This window comes from Gymnoscopelus microlampas (assembly GCF_963454915.1).
Source record: "Gymnoscopelus microlampas genome assembly, chromosome: 10".
In the NCBI taxonomy this organism is placed as follows: Eukaryota; Metazoa; Chordata; class Actinopteri; order Myctophiformes; family Myctophidae; genus Gymnoscopelus; species Gymnoscopelus microlampas.
Genome location: NC_139947.1, coordinates 20801610 through 20826519, shown reverse-complemented (window position 1 = coordinate 20826519; position 24910 = coordinate 20801610). Strand labels below are relative to the sequence as shown.

At 44.4% G+C, this 24910-nt stretch overlaps 1 protein-coding gene across 1 annotated transcript in view; it reads left to right on the top strand.

The window, feature by feature from the left end:
- agrn (agrin) overlaps positions 1-24910 on the top strand; it is a 376705-nt gene that overhangs the window by 84605 nt on the left and 267190 nt on the right. The window contains 1 exon segment of the mRNA XM_084069276.1: positions 932-973. Coding sequence (XP_083925402.1) covers positions 932-973 — 42 coding nt within the window.

Here is a 24910-nt window from a genome sequence, read left to right as displayed (position 1 = left end):
TCTGTGAATTTTTAAAGACGAGCCCCATCTTTTTTTTATATAATAACTGCCGAGCGCTGCGCTCCAGAGTCCCAGGTCTCATTTCTCTGTCATGATGTGAGAACAGTCTCTGTGGTTTTGGGGGGAAAAGAAAATCATGTTAAAAAAACAACACAAAAGACAAAACGACAATGTCTGTGCTATCAGTGAAAAACTGTCCCCCCCCCCTGCTGATTAGCTCAGCTGGGTTCCTCCTGGACTCAGACACACCATTAGAGCATGTTTCACACATACACACGCACACACATGCAGTGGTTGGAAGAAGTAGTTTTACTCAAGTAAAAGTAGCAATACCACAATATAAAAATATGCTGTTAAGTAAAAGGCCTGTATTCAAAATTTGACTTGAGTGAAAGTATAAAAGTATTGGCATCAAAATAATGCTTAAAGTGCCGAAATGCAGAATGTTCCATTTCACACGATTTTTGGAAAGTTTTCAAAGCTTTCAGAAATCGCAGATGTACAAGCTTGCGAGGTGCCGCGATGCGACGCGTTGTGAGCTTGTAGATCAGCTATTTTTGAATAGCTCAAGTGTCAAATGGGGCTTAATTGGTTAATAGTCTAAATCGGCAAAGTAACTTGTAACTAAAGCTGTCAAATAATTGCGGCAGATTAAAAAAGTACAATATTTGCCCCTGAGTTGTAGTGAAGTACAGTATAAAAAAATATTATAAATACTCAAAAGTGTAGTTAGGTACAGTACTTGGGTAAATATACTTAGTAACTCTCCACCACTGCACAAAAGCACGTCGTCTATGTCTTTCCTCTCTTTTTTTTTGTGGCAACTCAATTATTTTCAATTCACCCATGGGACGTCCGTTATTCTACCCCCCCCACCCCACCCACCACCAAAACTAAAAAGCTATTTCTCTCTTGTTTTTATCTCTTCCAGACAAGCCTCCTCACGTCTTCACGCCGGCCCAGCCTGCAGATGGTAAGTCCTCAGTGAATCTCTCTCTCTTCATGACCGCCAGTGTTTTTTGTGTGGGGGGGGGGGGGGGGGAAACGTCTGCAAATAATGACCTCAGGGCCCCCTGGAGCAGGCTGCCTTTTGAAGTGGGCAGTCGGGGGGGGGCTCTGCTCTGGAGGCCGCCGCGCATCGCCTGCCACCCCCGGTGCTGCTGCTGCTGCCTCGCTTCACTATTCTGTATACAGGTGGTTTCCCCAGCCTGTGGGTCGCGGACCCACTGGTGGGTGGTGCCGCGAGGATTTTGCAAATGGGCCCCCAATTAACCCTTTAAGGGCCGGGATTTTAAGATTTCTTTGTCATTTTAAGATTTCTTTGGCTATTCAAAAATAGCTACAGTATGTTATTTCAGTGGTAGTGTGGATGGAGAGAAAGGATTTTTGTCCAACCGTAGAAACGGAAACCAATGGGTGCGAAGAGGGGCACCAACCACGTACGGGGGCGGGACTTGACCAAGGGGTCAATTAAGCAGGGGGTTTAAGTGGTTTAATTCCATCAGATGAGGCATTGATGTAACGGATTGCAGATGGCAGCTCTCAGACGGCTGCTCCAGAGAGCTGAGCTTGCAGCCGTGTGTTCGTGTGCGCGCGCGTGTGTGTGTGTGTGTGTGTGTCTCTCTCATGGTCCGTTGATATCCAACCACCATCGATCTTTCCCGGTCCTGACTTGCCCCATTGTTGACTGTCTGCAGGATTATTCTGCAGCCCGGGCATGTCACAACAAAGCCCTCATCTCTGTGTGTGTCAACAATTACTGCAGCATGGGGGAATCACGGCCCTCTGCTCTCTTTAGCCTGGTGTATGCATCTTGTGGTCTGTGCGGTCTCCACAGTACGAGGAGCTGTCGAGGGTCTTGTCAAACGTCACATCGTTTCTTGGTTTTATTGCAGTCCGAGCGGCTCAAAAAGAGAGAACAGAGTGGATCTGATCACCAAAGCCAAGAACTTGCCCCCCGGCCGGCTCTTCTTCTATAATTGTCTTTGCGTCTGTGCACTCTGTCAGTGTATGGTTACAAGATGTTGGAAGTGTACTCAGTCCCTCCACGCACCATTTTGCACGGGCCGGTTCAAATGAGCAGTGGTGGAAGAACTACTCAGAATGTTTACTTATAGTGAAAGTAGCAATACCACAATATTGTGATGTTGCTGTCGGGGCAGAAACCTCTATTCGAGTTTTTTTTTTGTAAATGAATGCCCTACGTGACCATACATACTACAGTGTCACATAAAATAATCAAAAGTAGCAGATCCACAAGCTAGCTTTTAGATCTGCTACTTTCGCCACACAAAAAAAACAGTTTTGGACATAATGGTTTCCACCTGACAGAGACGATATGAAAAGAAAATCTAAAAGTAAATGGCCTGCATTCAAAATTTGACTTTAGTAAAAAAAAAGTACATTGGCAACAAAATAAAAGTAGTCTTCTAGCAATGCGCTGTGAGCTTGTAGATCAGCTATTTCCGAAATAGCCTACGTATAAAATAGGAGTCGAATTTTAAAGCGTCCAAAAAAAAAAAATCCTCAAGTAAAGCACCTCAAAATTGTACTTAAGTAAAGTACTTAAGAGTAAATAAATATACAGAGTTTAATTTCCACCACTGGTCTCAGACCCACACGTCTGACACTTTTTAATGTTTTTTAAGCCGAGTGTTGTTTTCCAGTGTGTGCTCGTTGAGGCCGGCGAGGCGAGGTGAGGTCAGGGTTGCCAGATCTGCTTATTATAAGTTCCCCCGCAAGATTTTGTTTGAAAATAGCCGATCTACAAGCTTACAACGCGTCGCATCGCGACGCGTTGTGAGCTTGTAGATCTGCTATTTTCAAATAGCTGATGTATTATGTTAAAGTGCTCACGTGCGCCCACAGTCGCTTCTTTTGGGCTGTTTTTTCCTAGACCTGGTTGCTTGTTTCTCTCACAGTATCTGGCCACACTTGGGTGAGGTGAGGCTACGGGGCCACCTCTTGTCAGACCAAGGCTGACGGGTTGGAGGGAGGCGTGTCAGAACTCGGGGTAATTTGTTTCTCTATCCTTTTGGTGGAGGAAAAAAACAAAAAACGACAACAACAAACGAAAAAAGCTCTCGCCACCCACTGAACTCCTCGTCCTCCGCGGGGTGAGATGCTTGCGTAAGCTTCTGCTGAGTCTCTACAAACAGTTGGCAAGTGGAAAAAAGAAAAAACCAACAACAAGGGTACGGAGTGCAGTCGCTCATTTGGAGCTATACTGTGTACTCAGGAAGGGCAACGAGCGTTGCCCTCGATGACAAATCATCATTCAAATAACCCCCCTCCCAACCCGGTGGTGGAAAGTAACTAAGTATGTTTACTCAAGTGCTGTAACTTCAAGCCTTTAAGACCTGAGGTTCCCATTCTACAAAATGTCTTCTAAATCCCAACAGTTTTTTTTGAAAAAACCTATGTTGCTATATCAGTGGTTCTCAAACTTTTTCATGTCAAGGACCCCCACATGTATATGTATTTGGCCGCAGACCCCCATCTCAAAATATGTTGTTCCGGGGAGGGGACCCCCAGAAGCGAAGAATTGAGTAAAAAATGTTTGCTTTAAAAATATATATATTCAAAGATTTGCAAAAATGTTCACGATTTTTCAAAAATAGCAGATCTACAAGCTCATAGCGCGGCACTCGGTGCCGCGCTACGAGGTTGTATATCTGCTATTTTTGAATAGCCAAAGTATAAAATAATGCTTTTCAGCTCAAATCAAAAAGTGACACAAATGCGTTTCTCAGAGCTTCATGAGAGAAGATAATCCACTTTCAATTCTCAAAATCGGTCATATTGATGGCTTAGTCACGCAAGTGTTAATGAGTTAAAAATAAACCCCCCTCCCAACCGGTGGTGGAAAGTAACTAAGTACGTTTACTCAAGTGCTGTAACTTAAAGTACAACTTTGAGGTACTTTTACTTTACTTGAGTGTTTCCATTTTTCGAGACTTGATACTTCTACTCCACTACATCTCAGAGGGAAATATTGTACTTTTTTTTACTCCACAACAAAAAATAAAAAGCAGGCAGGATAATGAGACACTGTTCTGTGGAGTGATGGATGCTGACGCCTCCTCTGTTATAAGAGCCTAATCCTGGAGGGGGGGGGGGTGCGTTTACAGCCTACCGTTGATAATCTTGATGTGAGACATTTTCAGCCGCCAACCCCATCCAAAAGATGAGGTTGATATTTAAGCCTCTGTTTTGTGAAATCTGTGATGTGAAAAGATTTAATTAAGATAGGACGACTAGTCATAATTAATTCTTGCCTCTCTCTCGGAGTCTTTGCTTTAGTCTCGAGAGCAAGCAGGCTCCGGGAGCATAAATTACAGGCCCCCCCGTTTCCCCCCCCAGTGGAAGTGAGAGGGCATGGTTTGGGGGGGGGGGGGGGCAGAGTGCTAGTTTGCTGAGAGCTGACAGAGAAGGGGAAAGTTTTCGCCACTTCTTATAGATCGACAGGGACGTTTGCCTAGGACATTGGTTCTCAAAGTGGGGTCCGGGGACCCCCAGGGGTCCTTGGGGGGCAAAATGCGCAAAATGTGTTAATATAGCATCACAATCATTTTAACCACTTTAACCTTTTATACTTTGGGCTATTCAAAAATAGCAGATATACAAGCTCATAGCGCGGCACCGAGTGCCGCGCTACGAGCTTGTAGATCTGCTATTTTTGAAAAATTGTGAAAATGTGTGCAAATCTTTTGAAAATATATATTGTTTAAAGCGAACATTTGTAACTCAAATCTTTGCTCTTGGGGGGACCCTGGAACAAAATATTTTGAGATGGGGGTCCGCGGCCAAATACATATCATTTTGGGGGTCTTTGACATGAAAAAGTTTGAGAACCACTGGCCTAGGATGTCAGTGAGCCAGCCCCGCAAGTACTCTCTCTGCAAACAGCCCTTCTCTCTGTCTCCACCCTCCTCCCCACCCAGCCCTCCATCCTAGATCAAATCGCACTTCAATTCAGATGTTTATTTTTTCTGCCGATGCCCGGGCATCGTTCCCCAAGGGGCAGTTGGTGGAAGAGCTAGATATTTTACTTCAGTAAAAGTAGCAATAGCACCATATCAAAAGTCCTGTTACAAGTAAAAAGGTCTGTATTCAAATATTTACTTGAGCAAAAGTACTATAAGGTATTGTTGGTGTCAAAATGTATTTGCAGTACCAAAGCATACATCCTCAATAAAATTGTGCTTAATTGATTATTTTGTAATAATAAAACTCTAAATCTGCAAAGTAACTAGTAACTAAAGCTGTGAAATGATTGCAGAGGACTAAAAAGTATGATATTTAATTTGATTCTAATTTCATTTATTTTTTGTATTGTGGTATTTCGTTTATCTGTTCAAATCCTGTTATTGTTCACTGAAAAAAAACTGCAATGAACAGATGTTTAAAAAAATAAAAAAATAAAAATACTCAAGTAAAGTAAAAAATACCTCAGAATTGTACTCGAGTACAGTACTTGAGTAATTGAATTGTGTTACTTTCCTCCACTGTCGAGGAGAGGGTTCTGTTGTGGTGAAAAGATATATTCGTGGGAGAGCAGGTAAACTATGTGCAACCTCAGCAGCATCCCCACCGGGGTTTCCTCTCTCTCTCTCTTTGAGTTGCCAGCCTGTTTCAGATCATGTCACGACAAAACCTTTTCCGTCGCCAGAGGTTATAGACGGAGCAGTGGAAACGTTTGTCTGATATATAATACATCTCCGGAAAACGTATTCACCTGCCCCCCCCCGCAGCCACCTCATCAACCGCTCATGAATGATTGACACGTTTGACAAGCTTGACACAGAAGTGTCAAAGTGCTGAACTCATGTGTGGCTCTCGCCTTCACATGAAGTGAAGTATCTGAACAGAGCGGTGTTACAGAGCTACTATCTGGATATTATTCTAATTACATCTGCAGCACTTGGAGGTGGTCTCCCTCAGTGGTGGAAAAAGTACTCCAATTCTTTACTTAAGTAAAAGTACCAATACTGCAATATAACAATACCCTGTTACGAGTAAAAGTCCAGAATTAAACATTTACTTTTGGCATCAAAATGTACTTAAAGTACCAAAAGTAAAAGTACTAAATATTTGAAAATAGCAGATCTACAAGCTCACAACGCGTCGCGATGCGACGCGTTGTGAGCTTGTAGATCTGCTATTTTCAAATAGCCTATGTATAAAATATGGCTAAAGTGGTTCATGTATGTTTCATTATGATTATATCATAGTTTATATCTGAAAAGTACTAGTAACTAGTAACTAAAGTTTATACATTATTGTAGTGGAGTAAAAGTACAATATTTGCCTCTGAGATGTAGTGGAGTAGAAGTAAAAGTATTGGAAATTGGAAATACTCAAGTAAAGTACAAATACCTCAACATTTGACTTAAGTATAATACTTAAGTAAATGTACTTAGTTACTTTCCAACACTGGTCTCCCTACAGTTATGCACTGAGTCTATCAAAGCACCCGGCAAAGCTGCATACACAGACACCATGGAGGATTTGAACTCACGTCTCCACGGTGGTGGGAAGGGACTTCATCCCTGCTTAACTACTGTACTTGAATCCCATGCATACCTATTCTGGGGGGAACGTTCACCAAAAATAGCCGATCTACAAGCTCACAATGGGTCGCAACGTGAAAAAAAGTACAATTCATTTCTCTAAAGATTCTCTAAGACTAGAGTCTCAGGGAAACAGACTATTGCTACTGAAACGGACAGTTAGCCCTTACACCCAATCTCTGTATCTTTGCATGGCTTTTATTTATTTATGCTTGTTTTCACATGTTTTACTGGGTCATTAATTTAACAAACAAAAAGGCAACAACTTATTGGCAAAACTGCCGATCTCAAGGTCTTTAATTGGAGAGAAACAGCTGGTTTTCAGGCTGTTATCATGAATATTTATCAGCGGAGAGCGTGGTGAGGTGGCGTTTTGAAAGCGTTGGGTGTGTTTTATGCTGTCAGACAGACAGGGATGGACTCCTACCCGTTCTGAAGTTTGGTTTAACCCATTAAGACCTGGAACTGTGTCATTTTTAGATTTGAGCTAAAAAAGCTTTATTTTACACTTTGGGCTATTCAAAAATAGCAGATATACAAGCTCATAGCGTGGCACCGAGTGCCGCGCTATGAGCTTGTAGATCTGCTATTTTTTTTAAATCGTGAAAATGTGTGCAAATCTTTGAATATATATATATTTTTAAAGCGAACATTTTTTACTCAAATCTTTGCTTCTGGGGGTCCCTGGAACAAAATATTTTGATGGGGGTCCGCGGCCAAATACATATAATTTTGGGGGTCCTTGACATGAAAAAGATTGAGCACCACTGATATAGAAACATTCGTTTTTGAGAATACTGTTGAGATAGAGATAGAGAGAGAGAGACAGCGTGAGAGGGAGAGAGAGAGAGAGAGACATACTGTAGTAGTAAAGAATACTTCTAATGGTCTCAGCCAGCCGGCCGACGCCGGGAACAGAAAGTCCCACCGGGGGGGCTCGCAGAATCTGTTCCCGATAATTGCTCAATCACTCGCCCCATAGGCTTGTTTGCGAAAAGATGTTTGTGAAAAGATTCCATGCATCCCAATTGCTGTATTAAATTAGATGGCTTTATGATAAAAAGTGATTGTGTGGCAGAGTCAGTGTGTGTCCGTGTGAAATGGCCGCCGCGGTCGGCTTCAGCCAGTAATTGAGCGTGATTGGACTATAGCAACAACAGATGAAATTGCTCTGACAAATGATTCTAAGAGAGAGACGGGGAGGAGAGAGGTCTCCATTGGCCCCTGTTTTCCCAAACAAACACCGGAACACAGAGCCGCCCGTGGCTCTCCCCGGGGAAAATGAGAAACGGTCGGCAAGTCGGCGAAGGCAGCTCGTTTTTTGTCTTCCTTTGAAGTCGCCCGTCTCCGAGAGAAAGAAAGAAAGAAAGAAAGCGCCACGCTTATCGATCGAAGCGCTCATTTCCAATGTATGGAAGTTTTGGCCTGTCTGAAGGGTGCAGTTTGTTTCTGCACTAGTCAACCGTTTAAAAGCTGCTGCTGGACCTTAATTACATTTTCAATAGTTCTGTAGGCTTTCCATCAGCAGCCTGTGTGTGTGTGTGTGTGTGTGTGTGTGTGTGTGTGTGTGTGTGTGTGTGTGTGTGTGTGTGTGTGTGTGTGTGTGTGTGTGTGTGTGTGTGTGTGTGTGTGTGTGTGTGTGTGTGTGTGTGTGTGTGTGTGTGTGTGTGTGTGTGTGTGTGTGTGTGTGCGCGTGTGTTTCTTTTTTTTTTTTATGTGCCAAGCAAAACATAAAAGTCTCCAGTCTCCAATCAGCGGGCTAAGCCTGCCCAAGGGGACAGAGAGTTTCTCCGGGTCATTTAGCACCGGGCAGATTAGTGGGACAATTAGAGATGGCCCAAATACGACAGCGTAGCCCCTGTCTTGGAGATGTATGGCAGTAGTGAGGTGGAGGGGAGGAGGGAGTGGTCTGTTTATAAGAAACAGACCACAAGGGGCTAATGTAGCCCTGCCATTAGTCAAATCTGTTCTAAAGAGCATTGGGTGGGGGGGGGCTCTAGTTTCACTGAACTTGTCCTCGGCGCCAAGGACGCTCTGCTCCCAGATTCTTAATTACTGGAAATCACAGGCAGAGAAATCTGCATTTTTAAACAGCCAAGCTGTCTCTGAACCAGTGTTGATGAGTTCATATGGGAGAGTTACTTTTCATGGAAGCCAGGAGAGTGATTTGTAATCGTCGAGCAGAGCAAGAGAAGAACCTGGGGGCGACGTCGCGAACGCACGTTTCCGCCGCAAAACACTCGCGAAAGGCTTCTTAGATGATATTTACGGCATGCACCACCCACAATTAGCTGACGGATCCCCGCCCCAACCACCGTCCTCTAATCACCAGTGCAAAAGAAAAAAAAAAAGAAAAAAAAAGTGACAAAGTCACAAAGCAGCCTTTAATTAGGCGACTCGCTTTGAAGGCTCAAAGAGTGGCAGTCACTCAGCTCAGGACGCACTCATTATTACTGCCTGTCTTCTCCTGATAATAAGACGGTTGTTATGTGTTTTTGGCCATAGCCAACGCACCAAGCACAATTTGCAGCTTGGGAGGGATTATACTGTAGTACAATACTCGACAGTACAGTCAGAGTATTGGACTTTAGAAACGGAGTCGCCCAAACAAACGTTTGATTAATGCACGGTCGCCTCTAGCATTCAGCCGTCGGCATCCGTGTCCAAATATAAAACAGGGTTTGTACAAACGGCTTGTTAACCCATTAAGACCTGGAACTGTGTCATTTTTAGATTTGAGCTAAAACGCATTATTTTACACTTTGGGCTATTCAAAAATAGCAGATATACAAGCTCATAGCGCGGCACCGAGTGCCGCGCTATGAGCTTGTAGATCTGCTATTTTTGAAAAATCGTGAAAATGTGTGAAAATCTTTGAATATGTGTATTTTTAAAGCGAATTTTTTTACTCAAATCTTTACTTCTGGGGGGTCCCTGGAACAACATATTTTGATGGGGTCGTGGCCAAATACATATCATTTTGGGGGTCCTTGACATGAAAAAGATGGAGCACCACTGATATAGAAACATACGTTTTTCAGAAAACTGTCGGGATTTAGGAGACATGTAGAATCGGCTTCAGGTCTCAATGGGTTAAGTGAACGTCAAAGACACATTATTACAGAGACCGTTAAAGTTACAATTGGTAACTTTAATTGTTGGGTTCCTCTGCCGGTGGAGAGAGATAATGCTACTATGTCCAAACTACAATAAAGACGGCGGCGAATCTGATTGGTGCTCCGTCTGCTTCAAATAACTTGACATTGACCAGTGTCCTACTCGACACCAGGGTCAAAATTTCTCTCAATGGAAGAGTATAGTCCCAGGTGTCCAGAAGGTGGCACACCTGTTGCCTGTTTTGGTTCATTTGACCATAGCTTCATTTGATTGGCTCGGCAGCAGATTTGAACGGGGAAACGCGCATAAAGGTGACATTTGTGTTTTCCTGTTAAACTCCTGTAGCCGAGTCTATCAGATGAAGCTGACACTGAACCGGAACAGGCCCACAGGTATGCCACCTCCTGGACACCTGGGGCTACAGATATGCACAGAGCCTATTAACCCATTAAGACCTGGAACTGTGTCATTTTTAGATTTGAGCTAAAAAGCATTATTTTACACTTTGGGCTATTCAAAAATAGCAGATCTACAAGCTCATAGCGCGGCACCGAGTGCCGCGCTACGAGCTTGTAGATCTGCTATTTTTGAAAAATCGTGAAAATGTGTGCAAATCTTTGAATATATATATATTTTTAAGCGAACATTTTTAACTCTAATCTTTGCTTCTGGGGGTCCCTGGAACAAAATATTTTGATGGGGGTCTGCGGCTTGACGTGAAAAAGATTGAACAACACTGATATAGAAACATAAGTTTTTCAGAATACTGTTGAGATTCAGGAGACATGTAGAATCGGCTTCAGGTCTCAATGGGTTAACACAATTGCCCCAAAGTTTGCGGTTGGTCATAGTTGATGCGAGTCGACACAAAAACAAAACACAAAACCCCTTCAAATCACAGAACTCAATACCATTAGCACCAATTAATATTAATACTGCTACAGCGCATTTCGTTTGGTATGTGTGTCATTTTTAATGGCACAGAGCTGATTATTTATAAGCAATAATTCACCAGTTGTTCCTGCCCCGCTGATGAAATAACACCTTGACAGCAGGAACTCAAGGCTGGAAAGTTTTTTTTTTGCCTCAACTCTCAGTTTTCTCGCCTCATTAGATGCACAAAAAAAAAGAAAAGAACTCAGCCCAAACTTTGTGCTAGCGTCGCTGTTTTCTTTTACCCTTCACGGCGACGGAGCGAGTAGGAAGAGGAGGCGCGATTTAGAAAAAAGCGCAGCGCGTCAGTCTCCGAAAATGGAACGGATGGAGTGACATGAAGGGGTGTTGTTGTTACTAAGTATCTCCTATCAGAGGCCATGTAACCATTTAAGCTCTATATCGTTCGTCATGTGACAAAATGGCGATAATAGCCGATCTACAAACTCGCGACGCGTCGCATGGCAACATCGTCAGCTTCTACATCGGCCGTTTGTGCTATTTTCGAACTTTTTGAAGATTTGGAATTCCTTGTGAAAATGTGCATCCCACCTCTTCTGTTATAGGCTCTAATCAAGGCTCTGTTCCGTTTAGTGTAGCACAGTGGTTCTTAGATTTTTCAATTTCCACGACCCCCATAACTCTGAGAGTGTACAAATGGAACCAAATGGACCCGTAAGGGTCCATTTGGTTCCATTTGTACACTCTCAGAGTTACACACCCGTAAGGGACCATGAGGGTCCCTGGACCCAACTTTTAGACCCACTGGTGTAGCACTGGTGTAGTTTTTCCAGTGAGCCAATATGGGCTGTTTGACCAGAATGGAACAGAGCCTTCATTAGTATCATTGGTAGCACTCTGTGAATGTCTTCACAATATGGCTGCTGTGCGTAGAGCCTATTGTCGTTGCTCTGTTTTTTGCAGTCTCAGGCCTACTAGTGCACTGGTTCTCAGCGGTCCAATATCCAACTCTTTACAGTTAACGCCTGTAACTGTAAGAGTGTACAAAATGGAACCCTTATGGGTCCATTTGGTTCCATTAGATTAACACCAGTGTAGAATGGGGCTCGCAGAGATAAAAAAGGTTGAAAGGGGTTAATGCTCTGTGCTCGGGCCAATGCGGAAGCAGCTTCAAGAGCCCCCCGCACATCTTCATCTCCCTGTCACACCCATTAGGGTCAATTAGCATTTGTGAGTGGACTAACGTTGCTGCAAATGAGCTCTTATGTTATGTCCTTTGCGTGCCAACAGCCACGGCTCCTCTCCGGTTGGCGCCTGAAAAAGGCCAGCGTCATTCATTTCTCTCTCATTAACGCGCCCGTTATTTAAAACAAGAGCGACTGCGCTCACTGTTCTGCTCGAATTCCCGCGATGATGGGCAGGCGCTAATTTAATTGTCGGGTTTGTAACGCCGAGAAAACTAGCGCGGCATTTAGAAATACATAACCGGCGCAGCCGTCGTGGGCCGTGGTCGTTAATGAAGGGGAAAGCGAGCGAAACGTGTCTGAGAAGCAATATGGTGTTGGTGATGAGGCTATCCTTCTCCTGGTGAGTCACAGTCTAACAGTCTACGCAGTGAACGCAGTTACTGTAGTGAGGAATGGGATTTAATGAAGCTATGAGTGATGCAGTGTGCGCCTCGTGTGTGTGTGTGTGTGTGTGTGTGTGTGCGCGTGTGCGTGTGCGTGTATGTTGCTGTTTCACGTAGCAGAGGTTGCTATGGGAAGCTGGCTGTCTCCTCTGTGCTGCCGTTTCTCTCTTTCTCTGTCATTCTGTGTAGTATCTCTCTCTCGTGTATCAATTCAACTCAAAGGGACTGTTTTCGTATTGGCTTGAGAAAACATACGTTCACATTGACAAAGAAAAAGTGGAGCAAAAAAACAAAATTAGTAAAAGGGAATAAAGAAATGATGTAAGCAGAGCTGTGGTAGGTTGCAACTTAGGAAAACTAGCTCACAAAACCTTAATAATTGTGCATTTGCTGTTATAAATAGTTATATGAATAGTAAATACACATAGGAAAAGTTAGCTTGGGATATACTTTTGAAACAAATGGGAGCAATCCCAGCAATATTTCAATGTGTTGCATTCACTTGGTATAAAACCTTTGTGACAAATAGCATAAGCATTTTCAAATTGTGCAGCAAAGTGGCAGCAGTTTTTCAAATGTGTTTAAAGGTACAGTTTATATGCACAGTGGGTCTACTGTATGTACCAAGATCACTCGGTGCAGGAATACACATGACTGACTGTTGTCTCCTTGAATGTTTCACCGCTTTTGTTTTGCCTCAGTCAGCCACTGTTTACAGATTGCAGTAGAACCAACTTAGTCTCACGCACATGCGCACACACGCACGCAATCACTCACAAAATCTTAATGTTGCTTTATCAGTGGTGCTTGACATTGTCCTTGACGTTGTCATGTCAAGGACCCCCAAAATTATATGATATGTATATCAAAATATTTAGTTCCAGGGACCCAAGAAGCAAAGATTGGTGTTAAAAATGTTCGCTTTAAAACAATATATATTCAAAGAATTGCACACATTTTCACGATTTTTCAAAAATAGCAGATCTACAAGCTCGTAGCGCGGCACTCGGTGCCGCGCTATGAGCTTGTATATCTGCTACTTTTGAATAGCCAAAGTGTAAAATAATACTTTTTACGCCCGCACTCGTGCAGGCACGCACGCAGGCACGCACGCGCACACACCGCAAGCTGCACCATCTGATTAGCAGTGCGTATGGGCTTGCACATCCGTGTTTGTGCGCACGTGGCTTCAGATAATGGGAGAGGAAGGGGAATGGAATGAGATGAAATGGAGTGGTGGAGGAGAGAAAAGGAGAAGAGGAAAAAAAAAACAGCAGAGGGATTAGAGAGTAGAGGGATGGAGAGAGCAGAGACATCATCGTCTGTATGGATGGATGATGGAGGAGGGAGGAAAAATATCCACCCCAAACCGCTGTAATCCCCCCAAAACACAGCCTGACCCTGACACACGCGCACACACACACACACACACACACACACACACACACACACACACACACACACACACGTTTGTATTATACCTGCAGTGAGGACATCAACGTTTTTCGGAAAGCGAAAACAGACAGAAAAGACGTCTCCACAAGTACAGTACCCCGCAGTAGAACGTGAAATATAATAGCATCGTGAGGAGGACAATAATTCCCCTGGTCCTCACCAGAGAAATGGCCGTTTTGTGGTTAAAAGAGATCTTGGGGAATTAGGCTTACAATTAGGAAACTATTCAGGTTGGGGATAGGATTAGGATTAGATGGAGGTTATATAGGTTTAGCGGTCAGGGTTGTAGCCTTTTTTTTCCAATGAGTGTTGTGCAACCCGAAACTAGCAGATCTGCAAGCTTGTAGATCGGCTGCTTTTGAAATTGTGTGTGTGTGTGTTTTGTTTGTGTGACGAGTGTCCTCATTATACACATCAGCGTTATGTGTTGTGTGTATACTGTGTGTGTGTGTGTGTGTGTGTGTGTGTGTGTGTGTGTGTGTGTGTGTGTGTGTGTGTGTGTGTGTGTGTGTGTGTGTGTGTGTGTGTGTGTGTGTGTGTGTGTGTGTGTGTGTGTGTGTGTGTGTGTGTGTGTGTATTGTGTGTGTGTGTGCATACAGTGTGTCAGGTGTCCAGGTTCCTCTGCAGTAGAGTGTTCCTGTAAAGGACCAGCAGGCTCATGAATAATTCTGGACTCATTAGGAGATCTCCCTTCTGCCGTGGAACAGGAAGCTTCATCCCTGACAAGAACACATTCACCCCCATATCTCTGTATGTGTGTGTGTGTATGTGTATGTGTATGTGTATACAGTGTATATACACAGTGTATATATATATATATACATAAAATCGATCAATCGGCTGATTTCCCATAGCTAATCGTGATAGAAGTGGTGGGACAGATGATCAATATTGCGATAATCGTCGCACTTCCCCTCACGACACATTATCGATACACCGGCGCCAAGTATTGATATTTTATTACAACATGTACACACACACACACACACACACACACCCACGTACATTATATGTTGCCATTAGCCTAACTTCTACACTTGACATCTCTCACAGTCACCAATAGCCAGGTAGTGCTCATAATGTGTGTGTGTGCGTGTGTGCACGCCCACTACCCTGAATGTGTGCGTGTGCCCTGAATTCACGTGCTCTGCTCTGCTGGACACAATTACCACACACAGCCTCTCAGCCGACCAACATGTCACTGACACCATTAACGCCCCACTGGGCCTTGTCAACACATTCAGACACACGCACGCACACACACACACACACACACACACACACACACACACACACACACACACACACACACACACACACACACACACACACACACACACACACACACACACACACACACACACACACAGAATCCCCAGCACACACACACACAGACAGCTGTCGGAGACACAGCCACCGCCACAGAGACTCGCACAAAGTTACAGTTGCACAGACATGCACACATGGAGGGGAGATTTGATCAAGTCATTGTCTGTGGTCCGTGTAGAGCAGTGTGGGGCTCGTCTCTGTTCCGCTAACACTAGCCTGGAATGCATCGCACGCTGATTACAACAGTCCCACTGAGCTGTAATGAGCTTTATAACGGCAGAGAACCAGAGAGAGAGATGGAGAGAGAGAGAGAGAGAAAAGAGAGAGAGAGAGAGAGAGAGAGAGAGAGAGAGAGAGAGAAAAGAGAAGTGAAGTGAAAACTGGGAGAAAAGAAGCAGCAGAGACCGAGAGAAAGAACCCAAACAAGCCCAGCAAAGACAAAGGATAGAGGAAGAAGCAGAGAGAGAGAGAGAGAGAGAGAGGGAGAGAGGGGGAGAGAGAGAGAGAAGTCTTTACATGAAAATCAAGAGCTTTTCAGCCAATAGAAAGACCGAGGGAGGCAGAGGTTTATTTGTGCCTGCAGGTGGGTTGGTTTGTGTATCAGTTGTTATTGTTTTGTGCCGGTTCCTATCTCTTTTCAGCATTCATCCTCTACCCACCCCCCCACCACTACCACCTTCTCACCTTCCGCCTGGACTGTTTTTCTTTTTTTTTTAACGATGCACCTTGAAGCGTTGTCATGGTAAGACAACATATCGAGGCTGTTTAGCATGCCGGGGAGCCCCCCTTCTTCTTCCACACCTCGCTCACTACTCCATTTACATAATGAGAGCGAGGGAGGGAGAGAGAGGGAGAAAAAAGGCGTGTAGAGGCATGTTTGTAGGGATTTGAAACGGTTCCTCCGGTTTACTGTAGTTTTGTTTTGGTGAAGAACAGACAGCCCCGGGGGGCGGGGTGGGGGAAGCGGTACTATACGCTAGATATTTGTGTGTGTACGAGCAGTAATGTTTTATTTTTTTGTATGTTGTTAACCGCTTTCAACCTGGCGTCCCTGTTTGGGGGCGTCTTATTGGCAAAATGTTGCAAATTATGTATCAAAATGTATCGGAATTTCTCAAAAACAATGAGAAGAAAAAGTTTTAGTTTTTTCTATTTCAAAGATTGGAAGATTAGGGCACCGAGTAGGAACAGACCGAGTAGGAACAAATGGCATTTTATCATGAACATTAGTGAGGACCATGTATGTATATGAAGATTGGTTGAAAATGGGTGAAGTCGTCCTTTAAACACCATCGTCCCAAACATAGGCGAACATTTGGCAAAAAATAGCCGATCTACAAGCTCTCAGCGTATCACATTGTGACCGCTGTGAGCTTGCAGATTGGCTATTTTTGATGAAGAAATTTGGTGTGAAAGGAGCGGATCAAGTATAGACCCCCTGGAGACACTGGTCGATGAAGTATACACTATACTGTACCGTAGGGCTTAAGTGGTTAAGTGCAACGGCAAGGATATGTGTGCCTCCACGAGTGTGTGGGCGCCAGGCGCCATGTCCTAGCAGGCTATCCTTTTCCAAGTGTAAAAAAGAACAGGCTCCAAATATAGGACGGTTATCAGCTAATTATGCATATCGGCCAATTTTTTTTGTGAACAGAAAATTGTGCGCGTAGGTGTGTGCCAGTAACTTTGTGTCAGCACATCCCTAGATACTTGTTTAGCCCATTAAGACCTGGAACTGTGTCATTTTTAGATTTGAGCTAAAAAGCATTATTTTACACTTTAGGCTATTCAAAAATCGTGAAAATGTGTCCAAATCTTCTGAATATATATATTTTTAAAGCGAACATTTTTAACTCAAATCTTTGCTTCTGGGGGGTCCCTGGAACAACATATTTTGATGGGGGTCCGCGGCCAAATACATATGATTTTGGGGGTCCTTGACATGAAAAAGATTGAGCACCACTGATATAGAAACATAAGTTTTTCAGAATACTGTTGAGATTTAGGAGACGCGTAGAATCGGCTTCAGGTCTCAATGGGTTAGAACAGAAATTGACGTGACTAAATAATGTCACAGTTTTTTTCTGTTGCTCGTGGGTAGATTTCCAAATGGCAAAAATCCATTCTTACTTGGCTAGGTCTGTCTGGCTGTCTGTCTGTCTGTACTGTCTGTCTGTCTGTCTGTCTGTCTGTCTGTCTGTCTGTCTGTCTGTCTGTCTGTCTGTCTGTCTGTTCTGTAGGTCTGTACTGTACTCCATATGTATGACCCAGTTTCTCCGACTAGTCTGTGTGGGAGAGTAGACCCCTCACCCCATAATTAATTTGGCCTGACTCAAGTCAATGCAACTATGATGAACATTTTACCCATAAGGCTCAGGAATAACACTCTGATTTTTTTTTTGCTGTACATTTTGGTCCACCCACACATTGAATCGGAGCCAATCTTTTTGGAAGTTTTGGGGGGGTTTGGGTCGGTTATGGTCCAGAAAGTCCATTGGGGGCTATAGGGCGTATCGCTCATACAAGACAAGGTCAGGGGTCAGCGAATAACTCACTCGCACGGAATGTTCGTTAGGAGTTTATTACACGCCTGCCTCAGCGACACACTAGGCGTGAGCGATGGTGAGCCAAAATGCGCATTGACACAACTAAACGTCTTTAACGCTCTAGTCTCCCGTTTAACCCATTAAGACCTGGAACTGTATCATTTTTAGATTTGAACTAAAAAGCATTATTTTACACTTTGGCTATTCGGTGCCGCGCTATGAGCTTGTAGATCTGCTATTTTTGAAAAATCGTGAAAATGTGTGCACATCTTTGAATATATATTTTTAAAGCGAACATTTTTAACTCAAATCTTTGCTTCTGGGGGTCTCTGGAACTAAATATTTTGATGGGGGTCCACGGCCAAATACATATAATTTTGGGGGTCCTTGACATGAAAAAGATTGAGCACCACTGATATAGAAGCGTTTTTCAGAAAACTGTTGAGATTTAGGAGACATGTAGAATCGGCTTCAGGTCTCAATGGGTTAAGCCAGTTAAATTGTGTACCGGATGTACTCATAACTCTGAAACGTGCTCATTCATTCATGGAGACAGACCATGCCCAACACATGTGGAATTTCATTGCAAGTGAGCTCGGGTGTCAAAATGACACATGCACACACATGCACACGTGCACACACACACACACGTGCACACACACACACACACACACACACACACACACACACACACACACACACACACACACACATACACACGTACACACACACACGTACACATGTACACACACATAAAAAGCTGAAAACAAGGCTTCCACTGTGTGCAGGGCATTGTGTAGGGAGCCCCTTCACATATGAAGTGTATTAGCTATGACATCTCCCAGTACTGTCAACTCTCATCTCCTCCAGCTGTCTCCATCTCTCTCTCTCTCTCTCTCTCTCTCTCTCTGTCTGTCTGTCTCTCTGTCTGTCTGTGTGTCTCTCTCTCTCTCTCTCTCTCTCTCTCTCTCTCTCTCTCTCTCTCTCTCTGTCTCTGTCTCTGTCTCTGTCTCTCTCTCTCTCTCTCTCTCTCTCTCTCTCTCTCTCTCTCTCTCTCTCTCTCTCTGTCTACCTATCTCACTCTCCCCACTCTAAGCGAGAGTACACTGCAAAGTCTGGAGTGTTGGTTTAAGTCTACGAGTGTACAAATGGAACCATAAGGGTCCCGTAATGGACTGTTAATTCCATCCCGCTTTTTACACTGTCAGAGTTCAATTACTGTAACACTCTGGATTTGGCCGTGGTAGCTCATGTCTCTGTGTGACATGTACTGTAAACGCATACCCCGGGAATACCACTTGTACACACTAAGGTAGACGCGCACACACACACACACACACACACACACACACACACACACACACACACACACACACACACACACACACACACACACACACACACACACACACACACACACACACACACACACACACCACAATAAAGAAACCCAGCCTGCTGCCTGAGTGTGTTTGGGTGTACACTACAGGAAACGTTGAATATATATATGCGTGTGTGTGTGTGTGTGTGTGTGTGTGTTTGTGAGTGTAATTCAGTCCATTAGTCAAGGATTGGGCTCCCTGCATGGAGAGATGGAATGCTTTGCTCCTGCTGTGATCAGGACTGGAATAACTAAATGACCTACTGTACTGTATGTAGACTTGTGTGTGCGCGTGCACATGCGTGTGTGCTTGTGTGTCTATTAGGGGTGCAACAATTAATCACGTCAATCGATTTAATCAATTATTTAAACAAAAAATATCGTCGCTAATGTAATAAAAATAATCGAGTGAAAATAGCTGCTCTACAAGCTCACAAGGTGTCGCGTCGCGTCGCGTCGTGGCCTTGTAGATCTGCTATTTCATTATCTAATGCCAGTCTGGAAATGGTTAAAGAACGCAGTCCAACAGAAGGGAGGAAGAAACGGGCAGGAGAATGAGGAAATGGCCCAAATGGAACGGCCATGGAAGGATGAAGGGATAAATGGAAGAAGGGAGAAAGGGGGGGAAGAGAGAAAGAAAGGCACACAGATGGCCAGAAATGGACCTGAATTGAAATTCCCCTCTGATTTCTCCCCCCGCCCCCCCTATCCCCCCCCCCCGACCCCCTTTAATGATTACTTCCATTCCGCTACTTTCCTCTCTGCCCAAGCCCTACGGGCCTGTCAGCCGCGGGGTAGGACTTAGTAGTGTGTGTGGGTGTGTGTGTGTGTGTGTGTGTTAGTGTGTCTGTGTGTGTGTGTGTGTGTGTGTGTGTGTGTGTGTGTGTGTCTGTGTGTGTGTGTGTGTGTGTGTGTGTGTGTGTGTGTGTGTGTGTGTGTGTGTGTGTGTGTGTGTCTGTGTGCGTGTGCATCAGAGGAAGATAAAGATATCTAATTAGAACAGGTTAGAGCCCCTCCGGTACAGCACTCTCACACACAGACACGCATTTCCCTTGCACCCCCCCCACTGTGTGACCATGTACATCACATTACTGATGTACATTGTGTCCATATTGACTGTCTTAACAAGCATCACAGCGTGCACGGTTATACAGCTTTGACCCGAGAGTGAAAGCGTATTTAAAACATATACCTGACATCAGAAAAATATATATACAAGAAATAGGCCAACAAAATGGCCACAACGTGTTGCGGTGCGATGTGTTGTGAGCTTGTAGCCCTGCTGTTATCTGGACTCCGGACTACGCACTATATTACCTCAAAAAACATGCTGGTTTCATCATCTGACCAGTGACCACGCGCACACACACACGCACACACATAGAGAGATACTCAGGGTCATCCTATAATAGGCTGCAAGCATTAAAAAAAACACATTTAAAAAAGGATTACAGAAATTTAAGCGTTTAGAAAATGTCCTTTTCACATCTTTTCACAGGCTTCTCAGAGGCCGGCTAAAAAATCAGTCAAGGACGTTGCGCGAATGTTGTGGTGCGTGCGTGCTTGTGTGTGTGCACACACACAAGCACGTCCACCTTCACCTCTGTTTAAAGCAAAGGCAGTCCGTGTGTCTTGTTCTTGTCTTTTCCGGTTCAACCAAATAGTTGAGTTTTGCAGTATTTTTCGAGCACTCCGCTGAGTCCGCTGCCCCCCCTTCCTCCTTCCTCTGCTGTCAGAGCGTCTGGGGGCTTCAAGCTGTTTGAAATGTCAGCCGGTGCTGTGCTGTGCTGTGCGGAGCCCTCCCCTGTTTGACGGGGGAGGAGGACAGGTCAACAACAACTGCTGCAAAGACACAGGCTGAGGCATGGGGGGGCAAATGGCAAACTTCAACACACACAGAAAGACACACATCAGCGAAGACAAGTTCAGTCAGACCTGCACACGTTTTTGTGACTGTACTTGTGTGGACATTTTAGGGCCCTTTTTTGGACATTTTTTGTGTGCATTTTTTTTTACCATAAAGCCAAAAATGCGCATCACGCTGTGTGTTGTTGTTGCTTTGTTCGTTTTTTACCATAAAACAACCATTTATTTTGGGAGGACCAGGAAAATGTTCCTCACAATGTCTATTTCTCAAAGTCTACTATACTTGCGGGGACATTTCGCCCTCACAAGTACATTAATACAAACGCTCACACACACACACACACACACACACACACACACACACACACACACACACACACGCACACACACAGGTTTCCTGAGGCAATGTTGGGATTGGTCACACTGGCTCACACTCGCCTCCCTACTGGAAGATGAGATATGATATACCGTAGGAGATAAGAAGCTAGCCTCAGGGACTCGACACACACACACACACACACACACACACACACACACACACACACACGCGCGCGCGCACAGCACATTCATTACTATGCAGCCGCACGCCCTTCGAAAATGGCCCCGTGTGTAGGTAAACAAAGAGAAATCCATGTTTGTAAAAAAGGATGCACCACACCGGCCTAGTGTCTAGCTGGCCTTTCTCTCTCCTCGATCAGCTCTTTTCAGCAATGAGCGAGACCGCCATACTGCGGAGTATAAAAAAAAAATTGGCTTTAATAAGCCGTTCCATGGCCAAACAATGATTGACAAGACCTCTGGGTTCCTCCTCCAGCGAGCCAATTGTCTCCGTTGCCTCGGCTGTTCACCGTGTGCTAAACGCGTCATCTCTCGGCGGAGATGCAGTCAGGGCCAACGTTCTGTCCAGGAGGCTGCCGTGTGGAGCGTTGCTGCACAGCCTCAATCTCAATAAAGTTTTAACCCGTTAAGACCTGGAACGCATCTGTGTCATTTTTAAGATTTGAGCTAAAAAAAAGGCATCGTTTTACACTTTGGCTATTCAAAAATAGCAGATCTACAAGCTCGTAGATCTGCTGTTTTTGAAAAATCGTGAAAGTGTGTGCAAATCTTTGAATGTATATATTCTTTTCAAGCGGACATTTTTAACTCAAATCTTTGCTTCTGGGGGGGGGGGGGGTCCCTGGAACAAAATATTTTGAGTTGGGGGTCCGCGGCCAAATGAATATCATTTTGGGGGTCCTTGACAATTATGAAAACGTTTGAGAACCACTGATATAGAAACATACGTTTTTCAAAATACTGTTGAGATTTAGAAGGTATTTCTAGAATCGGCTTCAGGTCTCAATGGGTTAATGAGGTGAGCCGCACGCACGCACGCGCACACACACATGCACGCACGCACACACACACACACACACACACACACACACACACACACACACACACACACACACACACACACACACACACACACACACACACACACACACACACACACACACACACACACACACATATATCTATCTCTCTCTCTCTCTCTCTCACCCTACCCACCAGCCCTGCAAATCAGCTCAGTGGTCTACAGTTGATGTTGATGTCTCCTCCTGTTTCAGTCAAGTAAAGTCTGAGTCTGGAGAAGCGCAGCGTGCCTTGCAGGATATATACAGTGTATATATATATATATATATATACATATATAAAAAACTATAACAATAGTGGAAACTTGGGCTTTGAGAAGTGAAGGGCGGTGGGGGGTTGTTGGATATAGATCTGGATGAGAGCTAAGTTTGACGGAAAAAACACAGCGGATTTGGTGCCAACAAGGGGGTATCTGTCTTTATAGCAGTGTGTTATATACTCTCCTCTCTGGCATGCTAACGTTCAGCTAAAAGTGTGTAGAGCGATTGTCAGTCACGAGTCCGTCCGGCTTGGCGAACACAAAGCGACGGGGAGAGCGAGGCACCGCTGTCAGCGACAGTGACTCACACAAGTGACAATTGTGCCGTGTGTGGCGTTATACGCTCGTCTTTTGCCATGTGACTCGTTGCGATTGAATGCAAAAGGAACGAAAGACTCTGTCTCCTCTGAAACTGTCATAGTGACTATATATACGCCCAGAATCAAACGGATGAAAGCGGTTTTGACCCATTAAGACCTGGAACGCATCTGTGTCACTTTTTGATTTGAGCTAAAAATGCATTACTTTACACTTTGGCTATTCAAAAATAGCAGATATACAAGCTCATTGCGCGGCACCGAGTGCCGCGCTATGAGCTTGTAGATCTGCTATTTTTTGAAAAATCGTGAAAATGTGTGCAAATCTTTGAATATGTTGTTTTAAAGCGAACATTTTTAACTCAAATATTTGCTTCTGGGGGGTCCCTGGAACCAAATATTTTGAGATGGGGGTCGGCGGTCAAATACATATCATTTTGGGGGTCCTTGACATGAAAAAGTTTGAGCACCACTGATACAGAAACATACGTTTTTTTTTTTTCAGAATACTGTTGGGATTTAGAAGACATTTGTAGAATCGGCTTCAGGTCTTAATGGGTTAAAGTCTTTCGACCGTCCAGTCAAATGAGTTATCAGTATATATATAAGTGATATTGCGCTAATTGTGTATCTGTTCATGAGGTTTATCCACCAAAAACATGATGGTTCATTCCACCGTTGAAACAAATAGATAAGTCAAATTGTCCAAAAATGTTGCACTTTGGCTTCGTAGAGCAGTGTGGCTGATAAAGAGAACACTACAAGGCAAGCAGCAAACATTTCCAGAAAGACAGATGACTTTATTTTGTACACCGTTCACCTTGTAGGCTCAGCCTTTCAATACAAGTACGTTTTAAGAAGCGACTTTAGACGGAGACACCGATTTATCAAGCCTGAGCTCCTCAGGCAGGTGGTTGCTGTCTTTGTTGCAGTCTCTGTTGTCTTTTGCTGCCAGATTCCTGGCAGCAAAAGACACGTCACCCTTCTTTGTCCACAGCCTCGACTCAGGAATAACTAGATAAAGTGCTCCTCGGAGCACAGGTCTCCGCCAGGTCAGGTATGTTATTGTGGCCTCCTGGTGGCGCTATAATAGACCAATGTGAAAGTTGTGCCATTTATTCCTAGGCCTTTCACGGCAAGCGGACACTGCATTAATGATTTGGGGCATTTTGTTCCAAAAATGTGTTTTGCTAAATTAGACCTGCTGGTGGCGCTATAACAGGCCATTGTGAAAAGGGTGGCATTTTTTCCTCTGCCTAGTGGGAATGTGCGTGTGAAATTAATTGCAAGCTGTGTGCATAATTTGAGGCCTTTTGTTCAAAACGGACCAATCCTGCAAACTTTGGAAGCCAACCTTAGCCAATCAGGATGGAATATGGGAAATCCGTGTTGATCACATGACTGTAGAGATGCTGTGTACCAATTTGCATGATGTTTGGGTAAAATATGTAGGAGTTATGTCAAAAAATGGATTTTGCACAAATCGGCCTCCTGGTGGCGCTATAACAGGCTCATGTGATACGTTTGGGGTAGAGGTTCTGAATTGGCATCCAGGGAGTGTGTGTGCACAGTTTCGCAGCGACCGGGCCAACGGTGCCAGAGATTAGCTGCTAACACACAGATGGATACACACACACACACGGACAGACGGACGGACGGACGGACAGGGGGTAAAACATACTCACTCGCCATGCCTTTCGGCCTGGCGGAGACAACCAGCAAGGTTCCCACTAGCCGAGGACCTCAGGCTGCGCACACAGGCTCATAAGGGGTTAATAACTCAAAAAGTTTAATTAGGGGCAAGGGCCACGAAGTACCTTTAAATCAATCCTTATCCATGCTTTGCTTTCCTCTACTTCTTTTTCCAATCTCTCTCACAATCTCACGTCCTCTGACACACACGAACACACACACACACACACACACACACACACACACACACACACACACACACACACACACACACACACACACACACACACACACACACACACACACACACACGGACACACACGGACACACACGGACACACACGAACACAGAGAGAGATACTCAGGGTCGTCCTATAATAGGCTGCGAGCATAAAAAAAAAAAACACATTTCAGAAAGGATTACAGAAGTAAGC